Raw genomic sequence first — 14,276 nt, 5'->3', positions numbered from 1 at the left:
AATGATTAGAGAGATTGGGAAGGTATAGATTTATTTCCTCAGCATCATTCGAGCTGCTGTAGTTTGTACTGGGAGGAAAATGTTAATAACAGTGTAACCAATCATCTTGAGTGCATTGATTAATTTTCATTAAGCATGGTGGCATCTAAAATGAGAAGTTGACTCCTCTCTGCTTCCAATATGCTAAATAGCTTTTATTCTCACTTTCTCCACCCCTCCCTATCATTCCTCCCTGCCTGTCTCCCTGTTCCAGTTTTTGCTCCCATCCTATCCATCCTCAACACTGGAGCACTCCCTCACGCTATCTCCATCTCCCTGGTTTAAGATGCTTTCCCCATCCTGGCAACTGCCGGCTACCTATCACCATTACTTTTCCCTTTCACACTACCCCCTCCCCACCCATAGCAACTGAACCTTTTATGGGTCCATGCATGCACCTTAATCTCTCACCCTCTGGCCACATTAACTTTGCTGCCTCCTGCCTCAAGTCCTCTAGAGACATCACTTTAAACCCCTTACCCGGTAATGCCTTCCCTACCGTGGGCTCTTTGTCACCGCCTCCTGTGAGACTACATGTGTACCTGTGTGCCCCCTACACACCAGGTGAACTCAGTAAGGCAGAGAAAGAGAAAGGGACGATGCTGCCCAAGCCCCACCAAGGTCAGCCTGGCATGAGGCCCCTTGCCTCTGCCGACCCGTCTTCTGCCCTCAGCTGCAAACACTGCACTACTTACTGCGGCTTAACTAGAACACTCTCAGAGTTAGGTATTTTCTCAAAAAAAAGCACACTTAAAAATAATTCTTGCTTATAAGGAAGTATGGTTTATCGTTTTTTTCAACTCGCATTGTATTTTTAACTCATGTTTTTAATTCAAATATGTTCCTCTGGTACATTAAATAATACACAGAAACTTTCTATGTAGAAATTATAAGAGATATGATGAGAAATAGAAACATACTGGTAACAGGAGATTTTGTGTCAATTCTTAGTCCAAGGTGGTTAAAGCGATCAGGATATAAGCATCGTTGTAGAAGGCAACACACTAAGGTAGACCTTATGCCCACAGAACAATCTCACCCAGTACTGGAGAGCACACCTTCTTTCAGCTCTTCAGAATGTCAAAGAGCTTCTGTAAAGAAAGCCTCAACAAATTTCACAAAGAAACAAACAGCTAGTTATCAGGAACAAGCTCAGAAAACACAGTGATTCTCTTGAAGATTGTAGTACTCCTTTGGGCTGCTAACCACGAGGTTAGCATTTTGAAATCAGCAGCCACACAGATGAAGCTTTCCACTCCCATAAAGAGCTGCAGGCTCGACCCCACCTGGGCAGTTCCAGCCCTCTGGGGTCTCTGAGGAGGAATGGGTTCACTGGCAGTGAGTTTGATGTGATTTAAACAAAATCTTACCTAGGAGAGCTCAGAGAAAATCTCACTACTTTAAACACATAACAGGAAATATGAAAAAATACCGTATATACTCGAGTTTAAGCCGACCCAAATATCAGCCAAGGCACCTAATTTTACCACAAAACTGCATTTAAAATGTGCTAAAAAAAAACCTCGCCTTATACATGAGTATAAGAGGTAAATGCTTATTAAAAAACTAGAAAGTAAGCCAAAAGACAGTCAAAAAGGAAAGCATCATTAAAGGTTAAAGCAAAAACTTTTTTTTTTTTCAAAGTCAGTGTCTAGGTGTGGTGTTTAAAGTTTGAAATATAAGCTGCAGTGGTCAGGGTGTAAATCACCACTCAGGATACATGAAACTAACCACCAGTTAAATTTAGTGAGCCCAGTAATTCCATCCTGCCCTGCAGAAGGTGCTTAAGTATTTATCAGTGTGCCTTGGCACCCGAGTATAGAGAGTCTGGTGTACAGAGCTGTAAGGTAGCTTCTCTATCTGAGAATGAACTTGAGTGTGTTGGCAGAGATCTAAGTAGAAAGAAACATCAGAATAGAAACCACCTACTCTGCCCTCAGAATAGACTGAAGCACATGCTCCGAGACAGTCCACTTACAGAATATCACAATACTGGGTACAATACAGAAATACACACTTCAGCAGAATGGATGATACTGGGGCAAGGACAGAGCTCTGATAATACAGATTAAAGAACTCACTAGAGCACACTTCTCTCTCTACAACCTAGCACAGTTGCTGCTGTTTTGGATGCACCACTCAAATGAAAAGTCAGCCTTTATTTTCTTGACCCTTAGGGGCCTCATGAAGAAGTCCTTGGTGGTGCTGTGGGTTCAGCAGTGGGCTTCTACCAGAGTTTGAACCTCCAGGTTTGAGCCACCATAGGGGAAGAAGAGGCTGCCTGTTCCCAGAAAGACTTAGTCTCGGAGCCCTGGTGGCACAATTGTGCTCTTCCACAGGGCCACCAGGAGTTGGAACCCACTTAACAGCCATGCATTTAGTTTGGTTTGCTGGAGTTCTCAATATAGCCTTTCTAATTTTTCATATTTTAAAATCTCTTAATTGTGTGACTTTTGAATTGTTTGAAAGGTGATAATTATTTAAAACACAATGCTCTCTTTTTAACATTTTCCCCCTTTAGATCCTAGCTTCTATATCCTCTTTCCTTTAGATCCAATCATCTTATCAGAATCACTTGGGGAACCTTAAGAAGTATAAATTCATAGGCTCTGTGCCCCAGAGATTCTAACTCAGTGGCTGGAACAGGCTTGGGCAGGAGCACATTAGCCAGGCTTGAGAACTGCTAATTTAGGACTTTGAAATTCATATCACTTGCATTTTTTACAGGGGCATTTCTATCTCTGAAATAATAACTTTTTATGATTAGCATATAAAAAGATAAACCTGAGTAATTGGGGCAGGAACGGGGATGACTAGTGCTTACATATAGTTTGCTTAAAAGACGTTCTTTGACAGGTAGCCAGGTAGCTTTTTACAAGAATATTAGTGGGATTATTTTATAAATGGAAATTGATCTGTGGGATGAATTAAATCATTCAGTCCTATTATACTGTTTTGTGAAATAATGTCCTTTAGAAGTGTCTCGACATGGGTAGAGTAAGCGAGGCTTCTGAGATGAAAAATGACGAAACTTCTACAGTGTTGTGTGTCCTTTGAAGGGCTTCACAAAAGTTTGTGGGGGAAATCCACTCCATGTTCCCATGACCTGTTTGAAGTCTGCAGCAACCTGTCCGAAGGTGAGAAGGGAGGCTTACAAAGCCTGGTGTTGGCACGTAAACGAAAACGCTCCCACTGTCTTCCTCCCTTGTCTTCACTTTCAGATCTGCAGGAACTGCGCGGGCTGCTCTGATCGCCATGTCCCGTGTGTCTCTCTCAGCTGCCCGCTCCTCTTCAAGCTCTCCCGCGTGAACCGAGAATTATCCAAGGCCCCGTATCTCCGGCAGTTACTAGACCAGTTTTAAATGGTGGATCTCACGGAATTCCAGGTGCTATTTTTTTCAGTGTTTACCACTCAACTGTTGTGCACGGTGCTTTTTCAACTTCCATTGCGTCAAGGATGTTCACTGCCTGTTCTCTGAAGACCGCGAAGACTCTTCTGGTAAAGGAAGTAAGAACTGTACTGTGGCTTTGCGAGCAGCTCGCTCCCTGCAGTGTACAGAGGCTTCATCTCCCGTACCAGCGTTCTCTAAGGCAGGGTCGGGCTTGCTGCAGTGCGTTTCCATCTTGTAAACCCATCTGTGTGGAGCAGGTTTACTTCCTTCGGGAAGGAGCACTGAAAACCTCGTAAAGAAAATTCATCAGTGTGTTTCCTTGAACTGTCTGGATCAAGACGTGTTAGAGATACCCATTCACTTTATAATTTTGACTGCGAAATATTTTGTAAATACACTTTTTTACTTTTCAGACAACTGAGTAAAATGTGCAATGAATTTTATACGGATGATTTTCAAGTTGTTTGGTATATTTCCTCTAGGTTTTGCTTGACTCAAAGTAGATTTGTTATTTTGATCAAACTGTGCAAACGATAGTACCACGTGGAGCGTTTTGAAACCTTATTTTCTAAACCCGCTGTCTTGCTTTAGCGATTAATGGGGCATCGTGAGGAACTGTGCAGAGACCTTTTTGTTACAAACCTGTGGGCCTGTTGCAATACTTTAAAAATAAAAAAATTTTATTCCATTTTTGCTTGTTTTGTATAGACATTTCTATTGCTTCTAAATATGCTTAAAATATTTTCTTTCATTATGTACTGTACAGTTAATCTTATTTGCCATCATCTTAAACACAAAATGTGTATTTAGGATATTTGTATAACTGTATAAAATGAGAAAGGAACTATGTGGTCAGTGCATTGTTTTTTAAACTGGAAATCATTTTGTTTTAAAAGTTAATAATGGAAACCATATTAAAGTTGAATAAAACATGAAGTGCAACAAATTCGTTTGTATCTTACTATAAATAATATTGTCCTATTATCTTACCTTATCCTCTCCTGAGTTTTAAGGAGTTAAATTTAACTTGTTTCATATCCTAACTGATGTTGCAATTCCTGTACCAAAGCCATAAGATCAAAGAGAGAGAGCGGTAAAAATAGTTGAGGGAAAATGTAGCACTCCCCCTCCAGGGACCCCTAAGGATGTCCTCACCAGCAGGTCACCAGGCTCCTTCACCCAGATCGGTGGTCACTCGTCCTAGGGCCAACACTTCCCTAAAGGAAAGCCAAACGGCAGCACTACTTTTGAAAACCTTCAGTGCCAATTTATTATTTTAGCACAGAAAGCCCATCTGGTTACTCGCCTTTGGTTGCCAGACCAGACTTCCCAAAACAAAGGGGATTCCGTTTCAGAGCCCCGCGGTCAGTACAGCCTCTGCACACACTGCTGCCCAGTGCTGCTAAGGTAGAAAGCCCCGCCCACCCCAAAGGCTCGCCTTGCTCTAACCCCGCCACACACGGGACTCTCCTGATGTTCATTCAGCATACCTGCGTAAAACTAAGGCAATGGTCCTCACTTTGAGTCTTTCCCATGCCCTCTTCTGCGACAAAGCACCCCTGAAATGCTGACCCGGAGGCTGTGGCCTAAGTGCCCTGTAATGAGAGGCCTCAGCTGTTTCAGTCCCTCACCTGGGGCAATGCTGAAAACGCCTGTTTTACCAAGGGCCTTCCAGTGTTACTTCCATAAACATTTCCCTCCCCTTTTGATCAGCTCTTAATAAATTAGATCTTTCATGTGGGCCACCATGAACTCAACTCTTGAAGAGCATTGAGGAAATCATTTTTAGCATGCTTTGATTTCTCTGAGTCAAAACTAGGAGCTTGGAGACATCAAATAATTAAGCATTCCCATTAAGAGTGTTAAAACAACAATGTTTCCTCATTCTTCACAGGATTGCCTAACAAAGCCAAGTACACTCTAGCCCATCTCCCTTACCTCACTCCCACGTGGCCACCACGAACTGGGGACTCGGCAACAGAAAGCCCTGATAACGGCCAAACCATGTCACTTCTATACAGACAGAAAAGGGGCCCTGGTGGCACAACAGGTTGGGTCGGGTCTCTCCAAGGTCAGTGGTTCAAACCCACAAACTTGTCACGTGAGAGAGAGAGAGAGGAGGCTGTCTGCTCCTACAAAGATTTATAGGCTGGAAAACCCCATCGAGCAGTTCGATCCAGAAAATAGTGTCTGTCAATAAGTCCAGTATCTGGGCCGAAGATGGATATAGCATGTGAATGAATAGCACAGGCAACGATGTGGGCAATTCTTAGAGGAGGTGGTCCTGTGGGGTCCCGCTGATGGAGACAGCTGGAGCAGGCCCCCAAGAGCATTTGTGGGCCCTACCCAGCTCTGGCAACTCCAAACATTCTGCACACAGTTGTGTTTGTGTTTTGTTGTCTAGATCCTAACACTGTCCTTTATACTAGTCAAGTCTCCTAGCTGTGTACTTTCTTATTTTCATAATCACTGAATCATAGGGTTACAACCTATTCGATACTCTAAGGCAGTGGTTCTCAACCTTCCTAATGCTGTGACCCTTTCATATAGTTCTTCATGTTGTGGTAACCCACCCACCCCCCAACCATAAAAAGTATTTTCGTTTCTACTTCATAACTAATTTTGCTACTGTTAAGAATCGAGGGACCCCTGTAACCCAAAGTGGCCCTGACCCACAGGTTGAGAACCGCTGCTCTAAGGTGTATTGAATAGGTTGTAAATTTACTTTCTCGATTTCAATATAGTATCGTTTCATTCCATTTTCCTACCAAGTTTTAGGGAGGCCTGGTGATGCAATGGTTAAGTGCTTGCTGCAGACTGACAGGTTGGTGGTTCACACCCCCAGCAGCTCTGTGGGAGGAAAGACCTGGCTGTCCCCTCCCTTCAAGACCACAGCCTAGGAAACCCCAGGGAGCAGTTTTACCCCATCAGTGGGGAGTGACTTAGTCAGAATCAACCTGATGCCACCCGCAGAACCATGTCAGATTCCACATAACACTTCTTTTAAAACCTCGTATGGATAACACTGGGCTCTGCCCTCAGCAGAAGAGCAGCCATTTTCAGGCCAAATACTTCTGAGTAGATGTTCCCCCTTGTGGGATACAAAAGACTTTCCCCCAGCTTTGTCTCCCCCAAACATTAGAGGCTATTTGCCAGCACACGGTGGGAGGTCAGATGCATTCAGACTACTGTCTGGTCCCACCACCTGCTGTTAAGGACAATGGATTACTTCTCCCTGAAGGCTTTCAGCCATCAGTCTGGTCCACTGTAGGTGGGACTCACACCCTACGATAAATATAGTAATTGTTTCCATGGGGAGCCAGAGAACTGGTCAAACGTGCTCAGTGATACCCAAAGTTAGACTGCCATCCTGAATCTAGGATCCGCCCATCTTGTCACGTGTGCCCCTAATCCTTCCCCTTCCTACTGCATATATGCCCTGTGTATATACTGAGTGTATACCCCTAGATCATTCCCTTCTCATTACTGTATTACCTATAGTACAACCCTTTCCTGTGATGTAGTTCTTTACCTATAATTAGGGGGCTTGCACATCCCCCAAAGATATATAAACCTTGGTTGAAAATAAAGAGCTCTCTCTCCTGGTGTTCTCTACCCTGGTCTTTGCTCCCCAGACCTCTCTCCCATTGTCCTCCTTCCCCTCCATCCCTCTCCTGCCTTGTACCATGAAGAAGAGCCGAGGTGAGCATGCTACTACGAAATGTGTCTACTCCATTATTTCAATCTCCCTTCTCTCTCTCCTTATTCCCTGACTCTACTATAATCTTATTATCGCTGTACAATTGTGCCTATTGGGTTTGTGATGATTGGTTAGGGGCTGGCTCCCCTGACATATGGCGCCCATCACGTGGGGCCCAGTAGGAAAAGAACTCTTGAGATATCCCAGGTAACAATTGGACAGCCTCATTGGACAGGGAGGGTGAATCGGGAAAATATATATATATTTTTAGTGTGTTTTTTTTTTGAGTGAGATATGGGTTGGCAAAGAGCAAGCATACAAAGTACTGTATAACTCTTAGCCACCTCTTGAAGAAGCAAAATGTAGTGGTAACGAATAAGAAAATGAACGCGTTTCTTCAAGTGGTAAAGAAATCAGAGTCAGGAACTTTTGATATGGAGATCTGGGATATGGTAGCCATTAACTTTAAAAAGGCCCACAGGGAAGGACAGCATACCCATGGAGACCTGGGCGCTGTGGGTGCAGATTAAAAGCCTCTGCGGGTAGAGAAAGCGAAACGACCAGCAGAGTAGTGAGAAGCCTCTAAACTACACAGACTTAAATCAGGTGAGAAGCAGGCTGAATGAGTATCAGGCGGATGAGAAGATTTTAAACAGCCGAGAAAATGAAGTCTGAATCAGGAAATATCAGACTAGAAGTATCTGCTCCCCCACCCCCACCAGAGTATGGCATAGGGAATCACAATACAACCAGGCAAGTCAATGCTGGAGGGAGAAATGAGATTTGGTCTAAAGAAATGCAAATGGAGAGATGTAAGGTTCAGGAAGTGAAAAGCAAAGAGGCTAGGAGTAGGAAGGCAACTCCGGTTTCACAGGTGGAGAAAAGTATAGCTCAGGAAGCAGATTTCGGATGGCTTATCCCATTAGTTATTAACAGACAGCCTGATGAACAGCACCCACATGGGATTCAAGACCAGCACCATAAGGCCTTTCCCTTTAAGCTACTGAAAGATCTCAAGCAGGCGGTCACTGACTGACCCAGACTCTCATTTGGTAATTAGCATAAGAAGATCTTAGGCTGAGTCTGAGTGCTGGATCCTGCTGACGAGATCACTGGCAAAAGTTATGTCTTTATCCTTCAGAGTTTTTACAATATCGTATGTGCTGGGATTTTTCAGCCTATTGACAAGCTTGTAAGAATGCTGAGAATGGGATAGATATAGGAATTCATCAATTGCTAGGGGATGAGAATTATATCACAGTTGAGTCTCAACTAGAGTTTACTGAACAGGCAATAGCATGAGGTTTGCCTAAGGGCCTGGGGAAAGGTAATTCCATCAGGAGAGAGAAGGCCGAGTTATACAGCTATTAAGGCAGCAGAATGATGAATCCTATGTAGACTCTGTCCTGGTTGGAAAACTTTCCGAATGTATACAAAATGTGCAGGCAGTAAAACTGCTCATAAGAACACTAAAAATGCCTTGCGTCCCTACAGGGAACAAGGCACAAGGCCAACCTCATGGCAGCTGCCTTGGCAAACTACACCAGACCTAGAAGAAAATGCTTCAGTTACGGAAACTAGGTCATCTTCAAGGAGAGTGTAGAGCGCAGGCCCATCAGCCTGGCCGCAGAGCGCGAGCTGAGGCCTGCACCAGAGCATGGGCCAGGACCACCAAGTTCAGGTTTAAAAGAACCTGGACTTTGCTCCAGCTGCAGGAAAGGAACTCACTGGGCGAGTCATTGCCACTCAAGATTCAACAGTAAAGGGATTTCCATTAGCAAATGCTTACCAGCAAGGAAATAAAAGAAGAAGCTTGATCCAGACCCCTCCCAGCAAAAGAATCTTCAAATGGCAGCAAAAGAATCTTCGAATGGCAGCAATCACAGGTATCCCCCAACCTCACAGCAGGACCCTGGACCTAACCAAACTTCCAAAAGTCCAGCCACTGTTCTCGCTGCAGTAAGTTTGACTAACCAAGTAAAGGTTCAGAAGCCCTCGCAGCAGTTTGATGGTTCCAAAAAGCAGGAGCCCCTTATTGACAGAGTAATACAGTTTTTATCAGGAAGATTTAACCTAAGTAATCAAGGAATTCAAATTGTTCCTGGAGTTATTCAGAGGTATGAAGAAAAGCCAGAAATTATTAAGACTGGTGATTGGGTTCTGCTACCTAAAAGAACTATGGGAAGCTTATTAGGAATGTCCAACCTAAATTCTCAAAAGTGTTCTGGTGGCCACTGGAATTATTTATCAGGATTATGATGAAATTAAGGCAGTGATAATATCTTATATACCATGGTTCATAAAGAAGAAAGATCGCTTAAGTCAATTTTTACTTCTTTGCATTTCTAGAGTAAAAATGTATACCTATCAGGGAAGAGTACTTGAGAAGTCTTACCACCCTATGTTAAATCAAGGGGTCATTTGGAATGTCATTGTGGGGAAACACAGCCCCCACATGAAATTAGAAATTGGAGGAAAAAGGTTTTTCAATTTTGGACATGGGGTCATTTCCTTAGGGCATTCACGAGGGCCTAAGACCCACCCACTAACTTCCTCTAAATCTAGCATGGAAGGAATGAGAGAAGCTAACCAAGACAGACTATTGCAAGATTGTAAAATCATACAGTGTAAAAAGCCTGAAGGGCAATGTGACTTAACTTATAACCTTATTGGTAAACTTAGAGAAAAAATGTCTGTCTGGTAAGTTAGTTCAAAAACAGCTGAACAATTTTATTAAGGATTTTTTCAGTCTTTCCAATCATCCTGAGTGTGGTATGCAGTTCTCACAATTAGCTCTCCAGTTTCTCTGAGAGCTGAGAGTCAAAATTTACATAACAATGAAGCCTGTCTAGTAGTTTTACTGGTCTAAAACCAAGCAAGTTACCTGAGATTTCTAGCAGTGCTTTAAAATCTGCATCTTTAAAACAGAAGGGGCAGAAGAGGGATCTTATGTGTGACAAAAGTTCATTTAGTCATTTTAACCAAAAAAATTTTCTCCTTACTGAACGCTTATAAGAAAATTAGGGCAGATAAACACATTTTCACTTCTACAGAATAAGTTGGTCCTAAGAAGTCCCAGGAAGATGGAAATCGTGTTTGGGATCCAGGCCCATTTGTCACCTGGAGAAAGGGCTGTACATTTATGTTTTTGCAGAACACAATTGGCGGACCCCCTTAGAAGGATGCAATCACGTTTAGAGAAAGATGGACATGGAAAAGATGGAGAAACCACCCGATCTTAACCATGACTCTCTTTCCAGGTTGCTGACACCCCGAAGGGAGCGGCTATTTGTTTTCACAGGCAAAGGAGATTGGTGGATTTCTCTTCAGTCAGCAAGGCCCAGAAGAAAGGAGGGAGTCTGATGCGTGACCTGACCCTGTCCTGTTACTGAAGCTATCCAAAATGTCAAAAAGACCTCGCGGATTCCTGAGAATGGCGATCGCTGACTGCTGAGATATTTCTTCCATTCCTGACGCTGTCAAAGGACACTCTGGGACTCTATCATAACTGAATATTTGATATACTAGTGACTGGACTATTACAACAGACTGTTCTTTTGCTGAAAGATCAACATTTTGGACTTGTCAATTAATGCTAAAATGTGATTGGAATGTTACTGATTTTTGTTTAACCCCTTACCCATATAATAAGACACTGCATGATTGGGATTTAATTAGACAACATTTGCAAGGGTTTAAGAGAAACACTTCATTAGATGTGATTTAGCTAAAAGGATATTTTCTATACATTCAAAGACAGGCGCTTGAGGTGTCTCCTGGCTCTGATATGAGTAAACAATTGGTGGATAGCAGGGAAGGGTTGAACCCTCGAGCTTGGACTCAAAGCATTTCACATAACTTAAGTTCCAGTCTGACTGTGTTGTTTATAATCATAATTTTGATGCTCACAGTCTCATGCCGCTTCTATAGGAAGCTAAGAGATATGAAGAGACCATGTTGCCTCCGTGACACTATTAAATCTTAAACATGATGCAGAAGGGGGAAATGTGGGAAACTAACACTGAGGGAAATATAAATGGGACTTATTCCCTGACTGGTACAGAGGGAATCTGGAAGACTAGTATTCCTTGGTGGAAAACTGCCACTCTGGTAGTTGGAGATATAGTCCAAGTACATTTTCCTGTGGTAATCTATCATTTCCACTGTTTCTCCCCCTAAAGCTGTGCTGCCTTAAAGTACGCACATGGTTGATTCTGTCTCCCATAAGAAGCACATGTTCCTATTTGCTCTATTTCTTCCTGCTGCAACATCCAATCCCTCATACTTCTTCCAATAGCAGATGGGCATAGGGGGACTTTATCCCCTGGGCCTGGATTCAAAATGTTTGCCATAAGCCTGAATTTTTGGCTATATTAATTTGGTCATTAAATTTGTCGAAACAGCTTTCAATGTATAGAAAATAACCACTTCGCCCCTACGGCTCTTTTGAATGTTATATGTAAAACAAAAGGGGGAATTGTGGGATACAAAAGACTTTCCCCCAGCTTTGTCTCCCCCCCCCCCCAAAGAGATGCCAAACATTAGAGGCTATTTGCCAGCACACGGTGGGAGGTCAGATGCATTCAGCGTTCAGACTGTCTGGTCCCACCACAGGTGGGGCTCACACCCTATTGATAATGGTTTCTATGGAGAGCCAGAGAACAGGTCAAACCTGCTCAATGACATCCAAAGTTAGGCTGCCATCCTGAATCTAGGATCTGCCCATCTTGTCACATGTGTACCCCCATCCCTCCCCTTCCTACTGCTTGTATACCCCTACATCATCCCCCTCATTACTGTATTACCTATAGTTCAACCCCTTCCTGTGATGTATGTCTTTACCTGTAATTAGGGGGCTTGTATGTCCCCGAAAGATATATAAGCCTTGGTTAGAAATAAAAAGCTCTCTCCCCCAGTGTTCTCTCTCCTGGTCCTCGTTCCCCTGTCCCCTCTCCCCATGTCCTCCTTCCCCTCCCTCCTTCTCCTGCCCTGTACCACCAAAAGGAGCTGAGGTGAGCATGCTACCATGAAATGTGTCTGACTCCATTATTTCAATCTCTTCTATCTCTCCTTATTCCCTATGACGTTACTATAATCTTTACTTATTATCGCTGTACGATTGCACCTACTGGGTCTGTGATGATTTTGTTACGGGCTGGCTCCCCTGACACCCCCTTTTAGATGTTGGTCACTCAAGTTCACTCTACTTGTTACCTCAGTACCTGTCCCTTCCCTGTGGCAAGACCGGTTGCCAGCTACACTTCACCAGTTTTGGCTTTGTAATAAACTCGCCCCCAGTGTTGAGTGATAGCTGACCCAGGAAGGGGCTCAGGCTCACACGAGGGCAGAGGAGGAGGCAGTTAGGACGACACAGCAGGCCCAGCCTGCCCCGCTGCCTCACCCTGAGTGTGCTTCGGGCAGCTCTAAGAGGACAACCAAGGAAAGGCCTCTGTAGCACAGCTCTCGGGGTGGAGGAAACCAGCTTTCTGTGTGCTCGGTAAGAAAAGAACTGGGCGTGGGCCACCGGCCACCTTACTGCTGCGGGTGCCCTGTGTTGGAGATGACCAAGGAAGCACGCTGGGAAAGGGGTGGGGAAACCAATCCCGTGTGCCGCCGTGTTCCAGGCCTCCGAACGCCATGTGTGCATCGTTGAGCAAGAATTCACTAAGCTTGGGCTCGTCTGGAAACATCACTAAGGGACAATGCTTTGGAAAAGCAACTCACTTGACCATAGGTAACACAAAAGCGCAAACATTTCATTTTTAGGACACTGAGAACGCTACCACCTGCCCCTAATGAGCAGGCCGAGATTTTCTGACCAGCGATGCAGGCGCTGGTTCTGTGATTAGCCACGCACATGCAATGCATTAGTCATTGCCAGATACTAAGCAAAACCCTAACTCCTTGCCAGCAAGTCAAAGCCAACTGTCGTGACCCTACAGGGCAGGGTAGGACTACCCCCGTGTGTCTGACCCCTTTCCAAGACTAGCAACTGGAGGAGAAAGCCCCAGACCCCTGGGATGGCACAGTGGCCTGAGAAGGAAACTGAGAGGCTCTGAACCTGGGGAGAGTAGCAACGAGGAGGGCAGTGAGGAAGGCTGGAGTGGGAGTTGGCATCCTCCACATTGAAGGAAGGAGGCCCTCTGTCCACTGCAAACTCAAGAACCAGGACTGCTATGTCGGCGCCTGCTGCTAGGACTAGCCACAGCAGATCGCAGGGAATCACCAGTGCCAACGTTTGCAAATGCTGCTCTCTCCCTTGGGCCCTTTAAGAAGTGCCCAGCACCAGCACAATGCCTCAAGCCCCTGCTGAGTGAGCGTGGGACGCCTCCCCTGGCCAGGAGGTCGGTTTACAGGTAGAAACTGGGCTTTGGAGTCACACAAATGGAGATTTGTGCTCTGGCCCTCTTCCCTGATGGCTGTAGGACCGGGAGCGGGGCGAGGGGTGGATCTAAGCATGTATCTCACCTGTGAAAGAGCCCTAGCACCACCCACCTGCCTCCAGAAGTCGTTGAGGGTGAGTCAGTGAGCTGTTACCAATAGGCTGGAAGCGGCCCTGCCCGGCTGCAGCTCTGGGCTTCGGGCGCCTCTGATCACAAGGCCTTGATCTGGGCACCCAGGGCACCCAGGGCACCCTGGGATCTGAGCCTGTTAACTGCACCACCCAGGGGTGTCTTTGCTGCCATAACAATTATTTTTAAAGCTTAAAAACTTCCCTTTTGTAGATGGTCTCTTTCACTGTTGAGATTTATTTTCTGGTTAAAATACCTCGTTCCAGCTGTTTTTCTTTGGGTCCTGTGTTAGCTTACCGAGTCCCTTGGGACTGATCATTAGTGGGGGGTGGGGAGGGCGCTGCCAGCCAGCAGATTCTGACTCCTGGTCACCCTGTGTGTTGCAAAGCAGAATTGCTCCAGTGTGGTATTGAAGCAGACTGCCAGGCCTTTGCTCTGCATCCCACAGGGGCTCACACAGTCAGCATTTAGGTTAGCAGTTCAATACAAACTGTTGAGCCCCCTCAAAGGCCAAACTCGCTGTCATTGAGCCCATCTGCCTCACTGTGACCATACAGGACAGAGGGGAACTGCCCCTGTGAGTTTCTGAGATTGGAACTGTTAAAGGGACTAGTGAGCGAGGGACGACGAGCG

At 44.9% G+C, this 14,276-nt stretch overlaps 1 protein-coding gene across 1 annotated transcript in view; it reads left to right on the top strand.

The window, feature by feature from the left end:
• Positions 1 to 4,377, top strand: part of REV3L (REV3 like, DNA directed polymerase zeta catalytic subunit) — a 177,139-nt gene extending 172,762 nt beyond the window's left edge. The window contains exon 32 of the mRNA XM_004702008.3: positions 3,261 to 4,377. Coding sequence (XP_004702065.1) covers positions 3,261 to 3,401 — 141 coding nt within the window. The 3' untranslated portion in view covers positions 3,402 to 4,377. The remainder of the gene's footprint in view (positions 1 to 3,260) is intronic.
• Positions 4,378 to 14,276: the final 9,899 nt, after the last annotated feature.

The sequence above is a fragment of the Echinops telfairi genome, unplaced genomic scaffold, assembly GCF_000313985.2.
Source record: "Echinops telfairi isolate 266 unplaced genomic scaffold, ASM31398v2 ScPeMD7_3533;HRSCAF=4204_0, whole genome shotgun sequence".
Classification (NCBI taxonomy): Eukaryota; Metazoa; Chordata; class Mammalia; order Afrosoricida; family Tenrecidae; genus Echinops; species Echinops telfairi.
This window is presented reverse-complemented; position numbering and strand designations above follow the sequence as displayed.